Raw genomic sequence first — 24,021 nt, 5'->3', positions numbered from 1 at the left:
TTGATTAATAATTAGGGAATTGTGTATGGAGGATTTTTTCTGAGGTAATGGGGTGTTAGTTTGTGGTGAAATAGATGTTTTAGGGTTGTTGTATTGCGTTTTTTGGTGTTTTTGGTTAATTCTGAGCAGTCACCATGAAGAAGTAAAGCGTGGGGGGACCGTGCTTTAAAAGGCCCCCGTCTCCCAGCCTCTAATGTATTGGCTCTGTAGTCATTACTGAACACTGGCAAACTGGTACTTGTCTAAAGTATGTGAAATCAAAAACACAAGGGAAATATAATGGGAAGAACTGGGTATTCAGGGAAATGAGTGAAATTTATTATTATTATTTTTTTTCACATTTTTTTAATCTCTTTTACAAAAGTTTACTTATTTTACAATATCCATCCCACTTTCAAATACATGTTTTCATGAGCTCTTTAGTGAGTAAGTTTAGTGCTTTTCTGGCACTGACTTCGTATTTACAGTGTACCTTTTAATATATAAAATAGGAACACACACTGAGCCACACATGGTCATGTGATACTGTGACATAGAGCTTACCCATGATGCAATGGGGTGTAGTTGAACTTTTTAATTTGATTAATAATTAGGGAATTGTGTATGGAGGATTTTTTCTGAGGTAATGGGGTGTTAGTTTGTGGTGAAATAGATGTTTTAGGGTTGTTGTATTGCGTTTTTTGGTGTTTTTGGTTAATTCTGAGCAGTCACCATGAAGAAGTAAAGCTTGGGGGGACCGTGCTTTAAAAGGCCCCCGTCTCCCAGGCTCTAATGTATTGGCTCTGTAGTCATTACTGAACACTGGGAAACTGGTACTTGTCTAAAGTATGTGAAATCAAAAACACAAGGGAAATATAATGGGAAGAACTGGGTATTCAGGGAAATGAGTGAAATTTATTATTATTTTTTTTCACATTTTTTAATCTCTTTTACAAAAGTTTACTTATTTTACAATATCGATCCCACTTTCAAATACATGTTTTCATGAGCTCTTTAGTGAGTAAGTTTAGTGCTTTTCTGGCACTGACTTCGTATTTACAGTGTACCTTTTAATATATAAAATAGGAACACACACTGAGCCACACATGGTCATGTGATACTGTGACATAGAGCTTACCCATGATGCAATGGGGTGTAGTTGAACTTTTTAATTTGATTAATAATTAGGGAATTGTGTCTGGAGGATTTTTTCTGAGGTAATGGGGTGTTAGTTTGTGGTGAAATAGATGTTTTAGGGTTGTTGTATTGCGTTTTTTGGTGTTTTTGGTTAATTCTGAGCAGTCACCATGAAGAAGTAAAGCGTGGGGGGACCGTGCTTTAAAAGGCCCCCGTCTCCCAGCCTCTAATGTATTGGCTCTGTAGTCATTACTGAACACTGGGAAACTGGTACTTGTCTAAAGTATGTGAAATCAAAAACACAAGGGAAATATAATGGGAAGAACTGGGTATTCAGGGAAATGAGTGAAATTTATTATTATTTTTTTTTTCATATTTTTTAATCTCTTTTACAAAAGTTTACTTATTTTACAATATCCATCCCACTTTCAAATACATGTTTTCATGAGCTCTTTAGTGAGTAAGTTTAGTGCTTTTCTGGCACTGACTTCGTATTTACAGTGTACCTTTTAATATATAAAATAGGAACACACACTGAGCCACACATGGTCATGTGATACTGTGACATAGAGCTTACCCATGATGCAATGGGGTGTAGTTGAACTTTTTAATTTGATTAATAATTAGGGAATTGTGTATGGAGGATTTTTTCTGAGGTAATGGGGTGTTAGTTTGTGGTGAAATAGATGTTTTAGGGTTGTTGTATTGCGTTTTTTGGTGTTTTTGGTTAATTCTGAGCAGTCACCATGAAGAAGTAAAGCGTGGGGGGACCGTGCTTTAAAAGGCCCCCGTCTCCCAGCCTCTAATGTATTGGCTCTGTAGTCATTACTGAACACTGGGAAACTGGTACTTGTCTAAAGTATGTGAAATCAAAAACACAAGGGAAATATAATGGGAAGAACTGGGTATTCAGGGAAATGAGTGAAATTTATTATTTTTTTTTTTTCATATTTTTTAATCTCTTTTACAAAAGTTTACTTATTTTACAATATCCATCCCACTTTCAAATACATGTTTTCATGAGCTCTTTAGTGAGTAAGTTTAGTGCTTTTCTGGCACTGACTTCGTATTTACAGTGTACCTTTTAATATATAAAATAGGAACACACACTGAGCCACACATGGTCATGTGATACTGTGACATAGAGCTTACCCATGATGCAATGGGGTGTAGTTGAACTTTTTAATTTGATTAATAATTAGGGAATTGTGTATGGAGGATTTTTTCTGAGGTAATGGGGTGTTAGTTTGTGGTGAAATAGATGTTTTAGGGTTGTTGTATTGCGTTTTTTGGTGTTTTTGGTTAATTCTGAGCAGTCACCATGAAGAAGTAAAGCGTGGGGGGACCGTGCTTTAAAAGGCCCCCGTCTCCCAGGCTCTAATGTATTGGCTCTGTAGTCATTACTGAACACTGGGAAACTGGTACTTGTCTAAAGTATGTGAAATCAAAAACACAAGGGAAATATAATGGGAAGAACTGGGTATTCAGGGAAATGAGTGAAATTTATTATTATTTTTTTTTTCACATTTTTTAATCTCTTTTACAAAAGTTTACTTATTTTACAATATCCATCCCACTTTCAAATACATGTTTTCATGGGCTCTTTAGTGAGTAAGTTTAGTGCTTTTCTGGCACTGACTTCGTATTTATAGTGTACCTTTTAATATATAAAATAGGAACACACACTGAGCCACACATGGTCATGTGATACTGTGACATAGAGCTTACCCATGATGCAATGGGGTGTAGTTGAACTTTTTAATTTGATTAATAATTAGGGAATTGTGTATGGAGGATTTTTTCTGAGGTAATGGGGTGTTAGTTTGTGGTGAAATAGATGTTTTAGGGTTGTTGTATTGCGTTTTTTGGTGTTTTTGGTTAATTCTGAGCAGTCACCATGAAGAATTAAAGCGTGGGGGGACCGTGCTTTAAAAGGCCCCCGTCTCCCAGGCTCTAATGTATTGGCTCTGTAGTCATTACTGAACACTGGGAAACTGGTACTTGTCTAAAGTATGTGAAATCAAAAACACAAGGGAAATATAATGGGAAGAACTGGGTGTTCAGGGAAATGAGTGAAATGTATTATTATTTTTTTTTTCACATTTTTTAATCTCTTTTACAAAAGTTTACTTATTTTACAATATCCATCCCACTTTCAAATACATGTTTTCATGAGCTCTTTAGTGAGTAAGTTTAGTGCTTTTCTGGCACTGACTTCGTATTTACAGTGTACCTTTTAATATATAAAATAGGAACACACACTGAGCCACACATGGTCATGTGATACTGTGACATAGAGCTTACCCATGATGCAATGGGGTGTAGTTGAACTTTTTAATTTGATTAATAATTAGGGAATTGTGTATGGAGGATTTTTTCTGAGGTAATGGGGTGTTAGTTTGTGGTGAAATAGATGTTTTAGGGTTGTTGTATTGCGTTTTTTGGTGTTTTTGGTTAATTCTGAGCAGTCACCATGAAGAAGTAAAGCGTGGGGGGACCGTGCTTTAAAAGGCCCCCGTCTCCCAGGCTCTAATGTATTGGCTCTGTAGTCATTACTGAACACTGGGAAACTGGTACTTGTCTAAAGTATGTGAAATCAAAAACACAAGGGAAATATAATGGGAAGAACTGGGTATTCAGGGAAATGAGTGAAATTTATTTTTTTTTTTTTTTCATATTTTTTAATCTCTTTTACAAAAGTTTACTTATTTTACAATATCCATCCCACTTTCAAATACATGTTTTCATGAGCTCTTTAGTGAGTAAGTTTAGTGCTTTTCTGGCACTGACTTCGTATTTACAGTGTACCTTTTAATATATAAAATAGGAACACACACTGAGCCACACATGGTCATGTGATACTGTGACATAGAGCTTACCCATGATGCAATGGGGTGTAGTTGAACTTTTTAATTTGATTAATAATTAGGGAATTGTGTATGGAGGATTTTTTCTGAGGTAATGGGGTGTTAGTTTGTGGTGAAATAGATGTTTTAGGGTTGTTGTATTGCGTTTTTTGGTGTTTTTGGTTAATTCTGAGCAGTCACCATGAAGAAGTAAAGCGTGGGGGGACCGTGCTTTAAAAGGCCCCCGTCTCCCAGCCTCTAATGTGTTGGCTCTGTAGTCATTACTGAACACTGGGAAACTGGTACTTGTCTAAAGTATGTGAAATCAAAAACACAAGGGAAATATAATGGGAAGAACTGGGTGTTCAGGGAAATGAGTGAAATGTATTATTATTTTTTTTTTTTCACATTTTTTAATCTCTTTTACAAAAGTTTACTTATTTTACAATATCCATCCCACTTTCAAATACATGTTTTCATGAGCTCTTTAGTGAGTAAGTTTAGTGCTTTTCTGGCACTGACTTCGTATTTACAGTGTACCTTTTAATATATAAAATAGGAACACACACTGAGCCACACATGGTCATGTGATACTGTGACATAGAGCTTACCCATGATGCAATGGGGTGTAGTTGAACTTTTTAATTTGATTAATAATTAGGGAATTGTGTATGGAGGATTTTTTCTGAGGTAATGGGGTGTTAGTTTGTGGTGAAATAGATGTTTTAGGGTTGTTGTATTGCGTTTTTTGGTGTTTTTGGTTAATTCTGAGCAGTCACCATGAAGAAGTAAAGCGTGGGGGGACCGTGCTTTAAAAGGCCCCCGTCTCCCAGGCTCTAATGTATTGGCTCTGTAGTCATTACTGAACACTGGGAAACTGGTACTTGTCTAAAGTATGTGAAATCAAAAACACAAGGGAAATATAATGGGAAGAACTGGGTATTCAGGGAAATGAGTGAAATTTATTATTATTTTTTTTTTCACATTTTTTAATCTCTTTTACAAAAGTTTACTTATTTTACAATATCCATCCCACTTTCAAATACATGTTTTCATGAGCTCTTTAGTGAGTAAGTTTAGTGCTTTTCTGGCACTGACTTCGTATTTACAGTGTACCTTTTAATATATAAAATAGGAACACACACTGAGCCACACATGGTCATGTGATACTGTGACATAGAGCTTACCCATGATGCAATGGGGTGTAGTTGAACTTTTTAATTTGATTAATAATTAGGGAATTGTGTATGGAGGATTTTTTCTGAGGTAATGGGGTGTTAGTTTGTGGTGAAATAGATGTTTTAGGGTTGTTGTATTGCGTTTTTTGGTGTTTTTGGTTAATTCTGAGCAGTCACCATGAAGAAGTAAAGCGTGGGGGGACCGTGCTTTAAAAGGCCCCCGTCTCCCAGCCTCTAATGTATTGGCTCTGTAGTCATTACTGAACACTGGGAAACTGGTACTTGTCTAAAGTATGTGAAATCAAAAACACAAGGGAAATATAATGGGAAGAACTGGGTATTCAGGGAAATGAGTGAAATTTATTATTTTTTTTTTTCATATTTTTTAATCTCTTTTACAAAAGTTTACTTATTTTACAATATCCATCCCACTTTCAAATACATGTTTTCATGAGCTCTTTAGTGAGTAAGTTTAGTGCTTTTCTGGCACTGACTTCGTATTTACAGTGTACCTTTTAATATATAAAATAGGAACACACACTGAGCCACACATGGTCATGTGATACTGTGACATAGAGCTTACCCATGATGCAATGGGGTGTAGTTGAACTTTTTAATTTGATTAATAATTAGGGAATTGTGTATGGAGGATTTTTTCTGAGGTAATGGGGTGTTAGTTTGTGGTGAAATAGATGTTTTAGGGTTGTTGTATTGCGTTTTTTGGTGTTTTTGGTTCATTCTGAGCAGTCACCATGAAGAAGTAAAGCGTGGGGGGACCGTGCTTTAAAAGGCCCCCGTCTCCCAGGCTCTAATGTATTGGCTCTGTAGTCATTACTGAACACTGGGAAACTGGTACTTGTCTAAAGTATGTGAAATCAAAAACACAAGGGAAATATAATGGGAAGAACTGGGTATTCAGGGAAATGAGTGAAATTTATTATTTTTTTTTTTTCATATTTTTTAATCTCTTTTACAAAAGTTTACTTATTTTACAATATCCATCCCACTTTCAAATACATGTTTTCATGAGCTCTTTAGTGAGTAAGTTTAGTGCTTTTCTGGCACTGACTTCGTATTTACAGTGTACCTTTTAATATATAAAATAGGAACACACACTGAGCCACACATGGTCATGTGATACTGTGACATAGAGCTTACCCATGATGCAATGGGGTGTAGTTGAACTTTTTAATTTGATTAATAATTAGGGAATTGTGTATGGAGGATTTTTTCTGAGGTAATGGGGTGTTAGTTTGTGGTGAAATAGATGTTTTAGGGTTGTTGTATTGCGTTTTTTGGTGTTTTTGGTTAATTCTGAGCAGTCACCATGAAGAAGTAAAGCGTGGGGGGACCGTGCTTTAAAAGGCCCCCGTCTCCCAGCCTCTAATGTATTGGCTCTGTAGTCATTACTGAACACTGGGAAACTGGTACTTGTCTAAAGTATGTGAAATCAAAAACACAAGGGAAATATAATGGGAAGAACTGGGTATTCAGGGAAATGAGTGAAATTTATTATTATTTTTTTTTTCACATTTTTTAATCTCTTTTACAAAAGTTTACTTATTTTACAATATCCATCCCACTTTCAAATACATGTTTTCATGAGCTCTTTAGTGAGTAAGTTTAGTGCTTTTCTGGCACTGACTTCGTATTTACAGTGTACCTTTTAATATATAAAATAGGAACACACACTGAGCCACACATGGTCATGTGATACTGTGACATAGAGCTTACCCATGATGCAATGGGGTGTAGTTGAACTTTTTAATTTGATTAATAATTAGGGAATTGTGTATGGAGGATTTTTTCTGAGGTAATGGGGTGTTAGTTTGTGGTGAAATAGATGTTTTAGGGTTGTTGTATTGCGTTTTTTGGTGTTTTTGGTTAATTCTGAGCAGTCACCATGAAGAAGTAAAGCGTGGGGGGACCGTGCTTTAAAAGGCCCCCGTCTCCCAGCCTCTAATGTATTGGCTCTGTAGTCATTACTGAACACTGGGAAACTGGTACTTGTCTAAAGTATGTGAAATCAAAAACACAAGGGAAATATAATGGGAAGAACTGGGTATTCAGGGAAATGAGTGAAATTTATTTTTTTTTTTTTTCATATTTTTTAATCTCTTTTACAAAAGTTTACTTATTTTACAATATCCATCCCACTTTCAAATACATGTTTTCATGAGCTCTTTAGTGAGTAAGTTTAGTGCTTTTCTGGCACTGACTTCGTATTTACAGTGTACCTTTTAATATATAAAATAGGAACACACACTGAGCCACACATGGTCATGTGATACTGTGACATAGAGCTTACCCATGATGCAATGGGGTGTAGTTGAACTTTTTAATTTGATTAATAATTAGGGAATTGTGTATGGAGGATTTTTTCTGAGGTAATGGGGTGTTAGTTTGTGGTGAAATAGATGTTTTAGGGTTGTTGTATTGCGTTTTTTGGTGTTTTTGGTTCATTCTGAGCAGTCACCATGAAGAAGTAAAGCGTGGGGGGACCGTGCTTTAAAAGGCCCCCGTCTCCCAGGCTCTAATGTATTGGCTCTGTAGTCATTACTGAACACTGGGAAACTGGTACTTGTCTAAAGTATGTGAAATCAAAAACACAAGGGAAATATAATGGGAAGAACTGGGTGTTCAGGGAAATGAGTGAAATTTATTATTATTTTTTTTTTCACATTTTTTAATCTCTTTTACAAAAGTTTACTTATTTTACAATATCCATCCCACTTTCAAATACATGTTTTCATGAGCTCTTTAGTGAGTAAGTTTAGTGCTTTTCTGGCACTGACTTCGTATTTACAGTGTACCTTTTAATATATAAAATAGGAACACACACTGAGCCACACATGGTCATGTGATACTGTGACATAGAGCTTACCCATGATGCAATGGGGTGTAGTTGAACTTTTTAATTTGATTAATAATTAGGGAATTGTGTATGGAGGATTTTTTCTGAGGTAATGGGGTGTTAGTTTGTGGTGAAATAGATGTTTTAGGGTTGTTGTATTGCGTTTTTTGGTGTTTTTGGTTAATTCTGAGCAGTCACCATGAAGAAGTAAAGCGTGGGGGGACCGTGCTTTAAAAGGCCCCCGTCTCCCAGCCTCTAATGTATTGGCTCTGTAGTCATTACTGAACACTGGGAAACTGGTACTTGTCTAAAGTATGTGAAATCAAAAACACAAGGGAAATATAATGGGAAGAACTGGGTATTCAGGGAAATGAGTGAAATTTATTATTTTTTTTTTTTCATATTTTTTAATCTCTTTTACAAAAGTTTACTTATTTTACAATATCCATCCCACTTTCAAATACATGTTTTCATGAGCTCTTTAGTGAGTAAGTTTAGTGCTTTTCTGGCACTGACTTCGTATTTACAGTGTACCTTTTAATATATAAAATAGGAACACACACTGAGCCACACATGGTCATGTGATACTGTGACATAGAGCTTACCCATGATGCAATGGGGTGTAGTTGAACTTTTTAATTTGATTAATAATTAGGGAATTGTGTATGGAGGATTTTTTCTGAGGTAATGGGGTGTTAGTTTGTGGTGAAATAGATGTTTTAGGGTTGTTGTATTGCGTTTTTTGGTGTTTTTGGTTAATTCTGAGCAGTCACCATGAAGAAGTAAAGCGTGGGGGGACCGTGCTTTAAAAGGCCCCCGTCTCCCAGGCTCTAATGTATTGGCTCTGTAGTCATTACTGAACACTGGGAAACTGGTACTTGTCTAAAGTATGTGAAATCAAAAACACAAGGGAAATATAATGGGAAGAACTGGGTGTTCAGGGAAATGAGTGAAATTTATTATTATTTTTTTTTCATATTTTTTAATCTCTTTTACAAAAGTTTACTTATTTTACAATATCCATCCCACTTTCAAATACATGTTTTCATGAGCTCTTTAGTGAGTAAGTTTAGTGCTTTTCTGGCACTGACTTCATATTTACAGTGTACCTTTTAATATATAAAATAGGAACACACACTGAGCCACACATGGTCATGTGATACTGTGACATAGAGCTTACCCATGATGCAATGGGGTGTAGTTGAACTTTTTAATTTGATTAATAATTAGGGAATTGTGTATGGAGGATTTTTTCTGAGGTAATGGGGTGTTAGTTTGTGGTGAAATAGATGTTTTAGGGTTGTTGTATTGCGTTTTTTGGTGTTTTTGGTTAATTCTGAGCAGTCACCATGAAGAAGTAAAGCGTGGGGGGACCGTGCTTTAAAAGGCCCCCGTCTCCCAGGCTCTAATGTATTGGCTCTGTAGTCATTACTGAACACTGGGAAACTGGTACTTGTCTAAAGTATGTGAAATCAAAAACACAAGGGAAATATAATGGGAAGAACTGGGTATTCAGGGAAATGAGTGAAATTTATTATTATTTTTTTTTCACATTTTTTAATCTCTTTTACAAAAGTTTACTTATTTTACAATATCCATCCCACTTTCAAATACATGTTTTCATGAGCTCTTTAGTGAGTAAGTTTAGTGCTTTTCTGGCACTGACTTCGTATTTACAGTGTACCTTTTAATATATAAAATAGGAACACACACTGAGCCACACATGGTCATGTGATACTGTGACATAGAGCTTACCCATGATGCAATGGGGTGGAGTTGAACTTTTTAATTTGATTAATAATTAGGGAATTGTGTATGGAGGATTTTTTCTGAGGTAATGGGGTGTTAGTTTGTGGTGAAATAGATGTTTTAGGGTTGTTGTATTGCGTTTTTTTGGTGTTTTTGGTTAATTCTGAGCAGTCACCATGAAGAAGTAAAGCGTGGGGGGACCGTGCTTTAAAAGGCCCCCGTCTCCCAGGCTCTAATGTATTGGCTCTGTAGTCATTACTGAACACTGGGAAACTGGTACTTGTCTAAAGTATGTGAAATCAAAAACACAAGGGAAATATAATGGGAAGAACTGGGTATTCAGGGAAATGAGTGAAATTTATTATTATTTTTTTTTTTCACATTTTTTAATCTCTTTTACAAAAGTTTACTTATTTTACAATATCCATCCCACTTTCAAATACATGTTTTCATGAGCTCTTTAGTGAGTAAGTTTAGTGCTTTTCTGGCACTGACTTCGTATTTACAGTGTACCTTTTAATATATAAAATAGGAACACACACTGAGCCACACATGGTCATGTGATACTGTGACATAGAGCTTACCCATGATGCAATGGGGTGTAGTTGAACTTTTTAATTTGATTAATAATTAGGGAATTGTGTATGGAGGATTTTTTCTGAGGTAATGGGGTGTTAGTTTGATGTGAAATAGATGTTTTAGGGTTGTTGTATTGCGTTTTTTGGTGTTTTTGGTAAATTCTGAGCAGTCACCATGAAGAAGTAAAGCGTGGGGGGACCGTGCTTTAAAAGGCCCCCGTCTCCCAGGCTCTAATGTATTGGCTCTGTAGTCATTACTGAACACTGGGAAACTGGTACTTGTCTAAAGTATGTGAAATCAAAAACACAAGGGAAATATAATGGGAAGAACTGGGTATTCAGGGAAATGAGTGAAATTTATTATTATTTTTTTTTTCACATTTTTTAATCTCTTTTACAAAAGTTTACTTATTTTACAATATCCATCCCACTTTCAAATACATGTTTTCATGAGCTCTTTAGTGAGTAAGTTTAGTGCTTTTCTGGCACTGACTTCGTATTTACAGTGTACCTTTTAATATATAAAATAGGAACACACACTGAGCCACACATGGTCATGTGATACTGTGACATAGAGCTTACCCATGATGCAATGGGGTGTAGTTGAACTTTTTAATTTGATTAATAATTAGGGAATTGTGTATGGAGGATTTTTTCTGAGGTAATGGGGTGTTAGTTTGTGGTGAAATAGATGTTTTAGGGTTGTTGTATTGCGTTTTTTGGTGTTTTTGGTTAATTCTGAGCAGTCACCATGAAGAAGTAAAGCGTGGGGGGACCGTGCTTTAAAAGGCCCCCGTCTCCCAGGCTCTAATGTATTGGCTCTGTAGTCATTACTGAACACTGGGAAACTGGTACTTGTCTAAAGTATGTGAAATCAAAAACACAAGGGAAATATAATGGGAAGAACTGGGTGTTCAGGGAAATGAGTGAAATTTATTATTATTTTTTTTTTCACATTTTTTAATCTCTTTTACAAAAGTTTACTTATTTTACAATATCCATCCCACTTTCAAATACATGTTTTCATGAGCTCTTTAGTGAGTAAGTTTAGTGCTTTTCTGGCACTGACTTCGTATTTACAGTGTACCTTTTAATATATAAAATAGGAACACACACTGAGCCACACATGGTCATGTGATACTGTGACATAGAGCTTACCCATGATGCAATGGGGTGTAGTTGAACTTTTTAATTTGATTAATAATTAGGGAATTGTGTATGGAGGATTTTTTCTGAGGTAATGGGGTGTTAGTTTGTGGTGAAATAGATGTTTTAGGGTTGTTGTATTGCGTTTTTTGGTGTTTTTGGTTAATTCTGAGCAGTCACCATGAAGAAGTAAAGCGTGGGGGGACCGTGCTTTAAAAGGCCCCCGTCTCCCAGGCTCTAATGTATTGGCTCTGTAGTCATTACTGAACACTGGGAAACTGGTACTTGTCTAAAGTATGTGAAATCAAAAACACAAGGGAAATATAATGGGAAGAACTGGGTATTCAGGGAAATGAGTGCAATTTATTATTTTTTTTTTTTCACATTTTTTAATCTCTTTTACAAAAGTTTACTTATTTTACAATATCCATCCCACTTTCAAATACATGTTTTCATGAGCTCTTTAGTGAGTAAGTTTAGTGCTTTTCTGGCACTGACTTCGTATTTACAGTGTACCTTTTAATATATAAAATAGGAACACACACTGAGCCACACATGGTCATGTGATACTGTGACATAGAGCTTACCCATGATGCAATGGGGTGTAGTTGAACTTTTTAATTTGATTAATAATTAGGGAATTGTGTATGGAGGATTTTTTCTGAGGTAATGGGGTGTTAGTTTGTGGTGAAATAGATGTTTTAGGGTTGTTGTATTGCGTTTTTTGGTGTTTTTGGTTAATTCTGAGCAGTCACCATGAAGAAGTAAAGCGTGGGGGGACCGTGCTTTAAAAGGCCCCCGTCTCCCAGGCTCTAATGTATTGGCTCTGTAGTCATTACTGAACACTGGGAAACTGGTACTTGTCTAAAGTATGTGAAATCAAAAACACAAGGGAAATATAATGGGAAGAACTGGGTATTCAGGGAAATGAGTGCAATTTATTATTTTTTTTTTTCACATTTTTTAATCTCTTTTACAAAAGTTTACTTATTTTACAATATCCATCCCACTTTCAAATACATGTTTTCATGAGCTCTTTAGTGAGTAAGTTTAGTGCTTTTCTGGCACTGACTTCGTATTTACAGTGTACCTTTTAATATATAAAATAGGAACACACACTGAGCCACACATGGTCATGTGATACTGTGACATAGAGCTTACCCATGATGCAATGGGGTGTAGTTGAACTTTTTAATTTGATTAATAATTAGGGAATTGTGTATGGAGGATTTTTTCTGAGGTAATGGGGTGTTAGTTTGTGGTGAAATAGATGTTTTAGGGTTGTTGTATTGCGTTTTTTGGTGTTTTTGGTAAATTCTGAGCAGTCACCATGAAGAAGTAAAGCGTGGGGGGACCGTGCTTTAAAAGGCCCCCGTCTCCCAGGTTCTAATGTATTGGCTCTGTAGTCATTACTGAACACAGGGAAACTGGTACTTGTCTAAAGCAGTGTTTCTCAACCAGGGTGCCGCGGCACCCTGGGGTGCCGTCTGGCTTCATCGGGGGTGCCGTCAAAATATTGCGCCTCACGTGCATATTTCCTTTCCAGAGTCAGCTCGTGTCGGGGTGTGTCCCAATTCACAGGCAGCATACTCTGAAGGATGCGACCCACAGAGGCGGTGTATTACTGCGCAGCTGTGACGCAATCTGTCTTCGAATACAGCCTCTGAAGGATGCAGCCCCTAAATTGGGACACACTGTAAAGTTTTTGTCCCCCCACGCGATGCACGCGCTATTTTATTTCATATTCCGCCAGCAACACCCCTCGTTCTCACCTGAAGTCCTGCGCCAGCAATCCCCCCCCCCCCCCCCCCCCTGTCCGTAAACTGGGGTGCCTTGACATCTCGCATATATTTAAAGGGTGCCGTGATAGAAAAAAGGTTGAGAAACGCTGGTCTAAAGTATGTGAAATCAAAAACACAAGGGAAATATAATGGGAAGAACTGGGTATTCAAGGAAATGAGTGCAATTTATTTTTATTTTTTTTTCACATTTTTTTATCTCTTTTACAAAAGTTTACTTATTTTACAATATCCATCCCACTTTCAAATACATGTTTTCATGAGCTCTTTAGTGAGTAAGTTTAGTGCTTTTCTGGCACTGACTTCGTATTTACAGTGTACCTTTTAATATATAAAATAGGAACACACACTGAGCCACACATGGTCATGTGATACTGTGACATAGAGCTTACCCATGATGCAATGGGGTGTAGTTGAACTTTTTAATTTGATTAATAATTAGGGAATAGTGTATGGAGGATTTTTTCTGAGGTAATGGGGTGTTAGTTTGTGGTGAAATAGATGTTTTAGGGTTGTTGTATTGCGTTTTTTGGTGTTTTTGGTTAATTCTGAGCAGTCACCATGAAGAAGTAAAGCGTGGGGGGACCGTCCTTTAAAAGGCCCCCGTCTCCCAGGCTCTAATGTATTGGCTCTGTAGTCATTACTAAACACTGGGAAACTGGTACTTGTCTAAAGTATGTGAAATCAAAAACACAAGGGAAATATAATGGGAAGAACTGGGTATTCAGGAAAATGAGTGAAATTTATTAGGGTTCAAGCACCGAAGGTGCGTAAGATTTTTCTTATTATTACTATTATTATTATTATTATTATTATTATTATTATTATTATTATTATTATTATTATTATTCTTTTTCTCCTGAAAAAACAGTCGTGCAGCCTAAACCGTAAGTCATAGAGAAATGAAACTTGGTAGGTAGATGTAGGATCAGTGCATCTCGGTGGAAAACAAAAATGGCACCGATTGGTCACGTGGTGGCGCTATAAACAAGGAAATTCATTTTTCACAATTTTCTCAATAACTCAAAAACCATAATACCTACATTCAAAATTCTTTTTTTGATGGATTCCTTGGGTCAATACAACAACTTTCCAATTTGGACCATGCACTTCCGTCTATATACCGTATTTTTCGGGCTATAAGGCGCACTTAAAATACTTATTTTTTCCCAAAAATCGTCATTGCGCCTTATAATGCAGTGCGCCTTGTGTATGGATTTTGCTTGTGTTTACTGACCTCGATTTTATGTGGTACACGGCGCTCTGTTGTGCAGAATTCCTCACCCACGCCAGAAAAAGATCCCCCTCTTGGGCTAGCGCGCGGTTACCTTTGACTGCCGTACTGCCTCTCGGCTGTGGCTCAGGGTAGCTAGTTTCCACTGTAGCTCCGTGGCCAGAACAAGGTGCCGGTAAACTTTCCTTTCCACCCGTTCTGTGGTAATAGCACAAACTGTTTCTTTTTAGCGCCCACTTCTAAGTAAAGTTAACCTCTTAACACGCGCTGGCCCACCGGCGGGCCAGAAATATTTAATATTTCATAACTGGCTGTGTTTCTGAATAGTTATGAACAGTTACAGGTTCAATATAGACATCCAATATACCATTTTAAAGCTTAGAATCTCTGCTTTTGAGCTATTTAGCCTATTTAGCGGAATATCCTTTCAGAAAATAAACATTTAGGGCGAAATATGCCTTGGTTATGATTTTAATAATTCATAACTCTCATATTTGCATTTATCGTTCGTCCATATTTCATCGAATGCGGTCATGTCATACACCATTCGAACCGTCTGGCTCTCCGGATTCCAGAACTGTGCTTTTACTGTAGGATGTATGTTTCATGAATTAGAGCTGCGTCAGAGCGCATGTTTCCAGTAATAAAAGGCTCTCCGGTCACTGCCGCCACCCCCCGAACACACACCCGCGCTCAGCCACAGGTCCTACCTTCAAAACGCGTCCAGACTAAAGAGAATCCATCAATCCAGTCTCCTGTAATCCACAGTTATATCCAAACAGCGCTGGAAATCACTTCATCCAGAAATGAAACTTATCCAATCTTTATCTCTGTTTTAAAACCGTTTTATTCACCGAATTCGGCACAACACGCTATTACAGTCAGAAGCCTCGCGGAGTAATACGTACTTGCTGTGCTTCAACATAATATTATGGTCTGTCGGAGCGTTGCGGCTACCGTTGTCAGGAGCGTCGCGGAGTAATACGTACTTGCTGTGCTTCAACATAATATTATGGTCTGTCGGAGCGTTGCGGCTACCGTTGTCAGGAGCGTCGCGGAGTAATACGTACTTGCTGTGCTTCAACATAATATTATGGTCTGTCGGAGCGTTGCGGCTACCGTTGTCAGGAGCGTCGCGGAGTAATACGTACTTGCTGTGCTTCAACATAATATTTTGGTCTGTCGGAGCGTTGCGGCTAAGTTTAATTTAGTGCGCCTTATAATCCAGTGCGCCTTGTGTATGGACTAACACTAAAAATAGACCGTTCACTCATCGTGCGCCTTATAATACGGTGCGCCTTATAGTCCGAAAAATACGGTAGATTTTTTGCTAATTTGCATAATATGCAAAACCTACTTTTGCAAACTAGTCCTAGGAATTTTGACCAATCCTGGCATGTTTGGTATCAAAACACTCGTGAGAGCATGCGCTTCAATATTCATTAAGAAAAAGTTGAAATATGTAAACAATATGGCCGCCATATGCAAATTAGTCCTTCCGGATATATGCCCCATTCACTTCAAGAGGTAAATTTGGAGCACTGTTTCTCAGCAACCGTGCAACCTAGCAAGTTGAAACTTTGCATACAGAATCTATCATACATCCTCTAAAGGATGTTCAAAGGGCAACTTAATCAATCAACATGGCTGAACACCATCAGCCAATCAGCATTCAGCAGACATTTTGGCAGGCTGAATGTTGCCCAATCTGGATGATATTTGGCAGTTATGTTCAGGTGGAGACACTGTAGTGACCTGCAAAGTGCTGAAACAATCCGCCCACTGGGGGGCGCTGTTCCAAAAAAACGAGTATATGTCAATCATGCTGTACTATTTTGACATCTAATTGTTTTTGCCATATTTAGTACAGTGGCTCTGACAAATTTCTCAATACAACTATGTTTAAAAAGTGCTTTGTTCATTCATAATTGCTAATTGTTTGAAAATAGCTATATTGAAACTACTCTCTGGATATTTGGCCTATCACCTCCATTTCAGTCTTGCTGCACACTGTAGAGTCTCTAGGTAAATGTTCATTAAAAACATTTGTGAAAATTTCACATACAATACTCTCCAGGCATCAAGCAATCTGTGCGTCCTTGGAATTTCTAACCTAAATTGCTGTAACTCTGCAGTATTTGCTGTAATCTCACAATGTTAAAGACCTCTGTACAATATCACTCTGATGAAGCGCCATTTAATTCAGAACTAGATTTAGAATAACTTTATTACATGTCATATCAGAACATTCACTCCTTTGTGCCTCTTCTCAACATTAATAACAGGTGAAAGACTTTTGATCATTTCTAAATGTGACAGAATGTCTCCAATTGTGTTAGACCTTCTTACACATCACCATCCTATGCTCTAGTAGGCACCATTGTGCTAGTTGGTGCTTGATGAAGCGCCATTTAATTCAGAACTAGATTTATAATAACTTCGTAATTACATGTCATATCAGAACATTCACTCCTTTGTGTTAATTCAAACTTGTTTGGTCAAACATTTCAGCTTGTTCTGCAAAGGTTCAAAGGTCAATCTGAATACCACTTTGTGAACATTCTGGTTGAAGCCACCTGATCAATACCAATAGCATGTAGACACCTTTTGACTAGTTCTAACTCACTTAATGAATATATTACAAAGTTCACTAGATTTACATGTGAATTTAAGCACTGATCAGGTTGAAAGGCCTCTGCTCAACATTAATAACAGGTGAAAAACTTGATAATTTCTAAATGTGACAGGGCATCTCCAATCATATTAGACCTTCTTACACATCACCATTCAATGCTCCAGTAGGCACCATTGTGCAAGTTGGTGCTTGAACCCGATGATTGCCGCTTGCGGCTATATTTTTGGTTGTTTTTATATAAATTTAAACTTTTATTGACATAATCGTCAAGGTGCTTCCTTTTTTAGTCTCTATTCTAGTCTGTTAACATTTCTGGTTGTGATTATTACGCCCTATTTATCACATTTTGGTGGTAGAACTACTAAAGTCTGTAGTTTGTTCAATTTCAATTGTCTCAAAGCCCTTGTTTTCGATGCCATCTGCATCAGAGTTTGGGTTGTGGCAGTTGACATCATGGTAGCAGTAGGCACAGTGTGCAGTTGGCACCGGCTCAGTTTTGGAGAAGTTGGTGAAGTCCACGTGGTATTTTTTGTTTTTGCTGCGGGAGATGATGGGCAGGAACTTGTATCCCCACATGATTTCCTGGGGGATGTAGGATGTCCTGACCTGGCAGGAGGAGTTGGTAGACTCGGCTGTGCCATCCAGAAACACCACCAGCTCGAACTCCTGGCGGGGCAGAACGTCCACTGCCATCTGGAAGAATGGACTCGACTTGTCGATCACATGGTATAGGGTCAACGGGCAGACGAAGAAGAGGTTGTCCTTGCCGGCGTCCACCATAAAGTCGATGTTCACTTGCTCTATGATGATGGTCTTGCCCTCAGGTGTGACACTCGTCCTAATCAGCTTGCCGTAGATCTGACTGCCAAGCAGCAAGCTTTTGCGAAGATTGCCGACACGTATCTGCAAACAGAGGGCATCCTGTTTGGAGGAGATGACGGCCATGTCACTAAACGTCACAGCTTTGGCTCGTTTCTTGGGCAAAGCGATCCTGTTAACGAGCACGCCGCACCAGAAACAGGAGATGACCGCACCAAGCAAAACCTGGGTCATGATGACCACGATGGCACTAGGGCAAAATGGTGTAATGACCCGGTACCCAAAGCCAATGGTCAGCTGACTCTCCACAGAGTAGAGATACGAAGTGACCAAGTCATTCATATTCAGAATACATGCAGTGTGGTTCTCAGGCGGGTTCTGATACCACAAGTCCTGGTTATCCCTGGCAACCCAATACCAGATCAGCGTGAAGATGAACCAGCTGAAAATGAACGATGCCACATAGAAGAACATGAAGGAGTACCAGCTGACCTCCACGAACGTGGACCAGGAGTCCTGCAGGTAGGCGAAGACGTTCTTGTACCTCACGCTGCCGTATTCAATGTTGCAGTGGCCGCTTTTGGTCACTAGGCGGCTTCGCCGGATCCGGCGCTCGGCCAGGTAGTCTCTAAGCCACTGTCGTAAAGATGGAGCCATGGTGAAGACTGGAAGAGGCTCAGTCTGGGGAGAAAACCAAAAATATGTGGTCAGATTCTACTCAAAATGCATATGTTTACTGCATTTCAATATATATTTTTTTAAATCAATTTACAGTGTGAACTGAGTTTTGGTTTGGTATGTGACAAACCATACAGAACCCATTTGTGCCCAAATTCTGGTGGAAAGAGGCTTCCTAAATGTTGAGTAAATGAGCATTCAGCTACTTTAAGTTCAGCACCACTGCTGACACAGACAGCATGTCTAGTCCCTGTAGATAGTTATTCCCAATAGGATATAAATGGAAGTAGTTTGCTTCATCAAGTATCTCTCTGATATATAACATAAAACTCACACATATTGATTGATATTCATAAACAGATACAATTTAAGTTGTTTTGTTTGCATTCATTGTTTTTCACATGAGAATAAACATGAAGACAAGAGTAAATTTAAACTGTTGTATCTTTTTTAACACATGATTTATTGGGGTCTCTTATCTCTTAATCGTTTGAAAAAAAAAAAAACACTTTGAACTCATAATTATGAGTTTGTGGTGGCATTTAAGTGCACCCATCCTGCAAATAAAGTATGCTCAATAATGCTTACAGGTAGCATTACTATAATGTGCCCAGGTTATGTTGTATAACATCCCTGATTGGTTGCAAAGGGTTTTAAAAAAAAAAAGACGTCTATTTTTAACTGCTATCAGTTTATGTAGTGTGAGTTAAGACATACCTTAACTCTGCACACCACCAGATTTAACCAAATTATGACAAGACAATACAAAACTGTGCTTTAGCTGTTTTAATTCCATCCTCTTTCACTTACATCTTTTGGAAGCAGCTTGTTAGACAATAGTTAAAATAGTGAAAATAGAAAAATGTTAAAAACAAACAAACAATTTCTTCTTCTGTCTAAAATGTCTAAATGCAACTTTAACAATAATCTCAATGTAGAATTGAAATAGAATTAAGTAGATGCACATATTATATTTCAGTAAAAAAACAGAGGAATAAACAAAACAAATATCAATTCAAAACAATATCAATAGATTCTAAAAACATCTTAAAAAATCTCAATCTTTAGGTTCTTCAGAACATACCTGTGGTAAAGTTTTCTATGTAGACATTCAGGAAACAGGTAAAAATGGCAAAATGCAAAAAAAAAAAAAAATCTCTGTCTCTCACTCAATCCAACTTTTTTACACAGATTCTTGTCCTTTTCCTAAATCTTGTCTAAAAGCCAGACTTTTGAATGGTCCCTTTTTAAAAGGCGAGGTTGTTTACCTGTACACAGAGATCAGCTGTTTGGGACACTTCAACACCTGGTTGGGACAGACCGGGAGTTTAGGGCTGGGCAAACTGGACACAAACAGGACGCGAGCTGGAGAAACTCATGTTCTTGTTCCCAGAAAACGAAGTGCTTTTGGCCAGCAAGAAAACTTCTATTTTTTTATTGGAGCTCACAAAATACAGAATGCAACAAACAGCTGCAGCTGCTTGCAAGAGAAAGCATGGATTTAAAAAGAAAATAAATTGAATGTAAAACTGTTAGAAAAAAAAAAAACGTATGTTTAACTTTGGTCCCTTCAAAAGTAGAGCATGATCCCTAATGTCCATCTGTGTTCCGAACGGTAGTCAAAAACAACTACAAAGGTCTGTTATAAAAATATGTCCCTTAACTGCAGGTACAGAAGGTACACACTTGAGGACACAACCCCAGTGACACTTCTGTACAGTTTTCTTTCTGTAAGTGGGGGATTTGGGGTGAATTGTGCAGTTATGTAGGCCAGTGTGTCCTGATCTCACATCGAATGTTCCATTCTTCTAAACATGAGAATGGGATCATTTGAATGTAGAATATCAGTCATTATGTTTCGAACGATAGTCTGTAAACTGAGCCAGGTCATTACGCCGCTATTTGATATTATTGAATGAATGAGGCATGAAACAGGTGCCTTGTAAGATGTAAAAGACTATTATGTCTCTTATTTCAACAAAGCAGGAAACGTCCAAAGATTGTAATTTATGTTGGGAATTAAAGAGATTAAGAGATTAAGGTGAGGTTTAGGTTTTATGCACTATTTTGTTTTGAAGGGAGTTTTTTTTTTTTTTGCTTCTAGAACAAGCACTTTAAAAGATGAATCATGGTTCATTCAACCTTAACACAACAGTTAGTTCCGACCTCAAAATCCGATTGGTTGAGAAGTGTTCTGACCGTGCTGATATTTGTGATAACAGCACAGAATATTTACACTAAATCGGTATCACTCTGTGGAAGCATTGCCGAGTAATGGGATATACACAAAGGACGGTTTTAAATCATCACCTCCAGCAGCAGCATTAGCTTAGCACAGGCTAGCGCTTAGCCAAGGCACACTCACCCTCAGCCCACTGTGCTGAAAAAAAAAAATCCATCTGTCACCTCGGCCACAGTCTGATAGCCAGAACTGTAACCAGCCTGGCTAGGCTAAGCTAATGCTAAGCTAAAGCAAGCTGCGCTAACCTAACCACAGTCCTGCAGGTGCAGCTACCCTGCCAACCAACACCACCCAGCAAACAGGCAGAAATTACTATGCGGAGCAGGAGAGGAGAGCCTCAGCGTTATTTCACAGTCCTAACTTTTACCGACCACCTTATATTTCACTGTTCCTGCTTATTTAAAATGTAAATTTTAAGCTAACGTTCATGGTGTTAGCCTGTATACAGTTGTTATAGCTGTATAGCTGTTACAGTTCACTTGTTATGGAACTGCATTTTGGCAGAATGGCAGATGTCCTATAAAAAAAGTAGATTAAAAAGTGTGACATCATTACACAGAACAGTTTATGTTGCCTTTATTTTTAAAAGTGTGGGACAAATAGGAACTCCCTTATTAGGCTGCGAATGACTGACTTTTTTGTTTTGACTATCAATGTTGAGTCTTCTTTCCTGGAAATATGACAGATGAATTTGGTCTTAGAACAACAAGTTCATATACAGTGAACATAATTAAAGCCCCTATGTATGCACAAAATAATGCTAGAAAAATAAACTAAACCTAAAAAGCACACAAACACTGAATAACAGGTGTTGATGCGATACTGCTGACCTGGTGGATGCCATAGTCTGCTGTTTCAACGGAAAATGTACATTGAATTCAGCAATGCTTAATAAATGTCTAAATAAAACGTAAAAGGCCTGAGCTTGCAAATTATCAAATTATCTTGGAAGAGAAAGAAAGAAAGAAATTATTGTCTTTTTTCCTTCTATAAAACATCTTTCTAGATCTTTACCAAACCCTTCCAGTGCTATTATTTTTTATATATATATGTTTATCTTTTTTAATATTTTTGTTTTATTTTAAAATACTTATTTTATTTTTATTTTTGATCAGTTGAGCTATTTACAAACTTTGGTAGGCCCACACTGCATAAATATCACAACGTGCATCAATTGAACAGTCTCTTAAATAAATCCTTCTGGAACCCAACAAAATCTGCTAAACAAAACAGCTCCTGAATAGTATCTGAATCAATAACCTAGAGGTTAACATGGTAAATATTTTTCTTGGGCTTTTTTATTTACACTAGGAAATTTCATTCCATTGGAATCTGACAAGTTTCACTAACAAATTCCCTACAGTTACCGTTCACAGTTTAATTTGGGGCATTTGGACAGTTGATTAATCTACATGACATTAAATTATTAAATTGTAATATGTTATGCTATTTCTGTTACATACTGACTTATAATAAAGCAATTATTTTAGTTGCTCATGCCTGAATGGGATTTTATGACTTATATAACTATACAGTCTAGAATGCACATTATTATTATGGAAATACAGATTTGTGCACCTCTCAGGTTGGTATGCTCTATTTTCTGCAGCCAATAGTACAGTTTATTTGTTTGTTTATTAGAAGTTTTGCACCATCATTTTTTGCACAGTTTGTACACAAAACAAAAACAAACAGATCACGAAGATGTGCTGTGCCAACATCAGGATGTTCACTTTTAACGTCCGGATGTGGGAACATGTGGCCTGTTGTTATGTATGACATGCAACTGAACTTACAGTGAGGTGAACACAAACACATTTTACCCTGATAAAAGCACTGTCTTCATAATGTATTTTCACACCCTGTGCTGATTTAATGCTTTACGGTAATGATTCTGTTATTTATAGTATCCCAGGACTGTGAATCTGTGAAAATTCCTAGGTTATTTTTTGTGGAAATATTGTGCATTGGCATTGCGTTTGGTGACTTGACTAAGACTTAAAGTTTAAGACTACTGACTTCGGGCTAGATTTGAGATTTGCCTTTACTGACTTGGGGCTTTATCTACTGACTTAGGGCTTAATTGAGGCTTGACCTATTGACTTAGGGCTTAATTGAGGCTTGACCTACTGACTTAGGGCTTAATTGAGGCTTGACCTACTGACTTAGGGCTTAATTGAGGCTTGACCTATTGACTTAGGGCTTAATTGAGGCTTGACCTATTGACCTAGGGCTTAATTGAGGCTTGACCTATTGACTTAGGGCTTAATTGAGGCTTGACGTATTGACTTAGGGCTTAATTGAGGCTTGACCTATTGACCTAGGGCTTAATTGAGGCTTGACGTATTGACTTAGGGCTTAATTGAGGCTTGACCTATTGACTTAGGGCTTAATTGTGGCTTGACCTACTGACTTAGGGCTTAATTGTGGCTTGACCTACCGACTTAGGGCTTAATTTGAGGCTTGACCTATTGACTTAGGGCTTAATTTGAGGCTTGACCTACTGATTCAGGGCTTAATTTGAGGCTTGCCCATACAGATTTAAAGCTTAATTTGAGGCTTGCCCATACTGATTTAGGGCTTAATTTGAGGCTTGACCGACTGACTTAGGGCTTAATTTGAGGCTTGACCTACTGACTTAGGGCTTAATTTGAGGCTTGACCTATTGACTTAGGGCTTAATTTGAGGCTTGACCTACTGATTCAGGGCTTAATTTGAGGCTTGCAAATACAGATTTAAAGCTTAATTTGAGGCTTGCCCATACTGATTTAGGGCTTAATTTGAGGCTTGCAGATATTGACTTTACATGATTTGAAACTTGCACATTCTGACTCAGGGCTTGACTTGAGAATTTATATTATATTTCTATGTCACATCAGTCACTTTCATAATCAATGTCATTGCATGCATCTATCCATCCATCCATCCATCCATCCATCCATCGCTTAATTTGAAACTTTTCCATACTAACTTTGGGCTTGACCTAAGACTTTCCCGTCCTGACTTGGGACTTGACTTGAAACTTGGTGTGCAGGAATTACTCAACAATTGAGTAACTTAACCAATTTCCCACCAAAACATGATTCCACTGATTATTATATGTAAAATATATCTGTACTGTTTTCAGGTATGTTAAATCTGCATGTG

At 37.6% G+C, this 24,021-nt stretch overlaps 1 protein-coding gene across 3 annotated transcripts in view; it reads right to left on the bottom strand.

Moving 5' to 3' along the window:
* Nucleotides 1-23,594, bottom strand: part of LOC103026716 (ATP-sensitive inward rectifier potassium channel 1) — a 342,879-nt gene extending 319,285 nt beyond the window's left edge. Inside the window, exons 1-3 of one of the 3 annotated variants that reach the window (XM_049483682.1) lie at nt 23,226-23,594; nt 19,717-23,101; nt 17,012-18,635 (exon numbers count right to left, since the gene is read on the bottom strand). In XM_049483682.1, coding sequence (XP_049339639.1) covers nt 17,475-18,611 — 1,137 coding nt within the window. In that variant the 5' untranslated portion in view covers nt 18,612-18,635; nt 19,717-23,101; nt 23,226-23,594 and the 3' untranslated portion in view covers nt 17,012-17,474. Of the gene's footprint in view, nt 1-17,011; nt 18,636-19,716; nt 23,176-23,225 lie in introns of those variants that run through there. The other 2 variants (XR_007440738.1, XM_007250998.4) reach the window with 2 other exon arrangements.
* Between the last annotated feature and the right edge of the window lie 427 nt (nt 23,595-24,021).

This window comes from Astyanax mexicanus, chromosome 9 (assembly GCF_023375975.1).
Source record: "Astyanax mexicanus isolate ESR-SI-001 chromosome 9, AstMex3_surface, whole genome shotgun sequence".
Taxonomy (NCBI): Eukaryota; Metazoa; Chordata; class Actinopteri; order Characiformes; family Acestrorhamphidae; genus Astyanax; species Astyanax mexicanus.
Note: the sequence above shows the minus strand (reverse complement) of the source record. Positions and strands in the feature narration are given on the sequence as shown.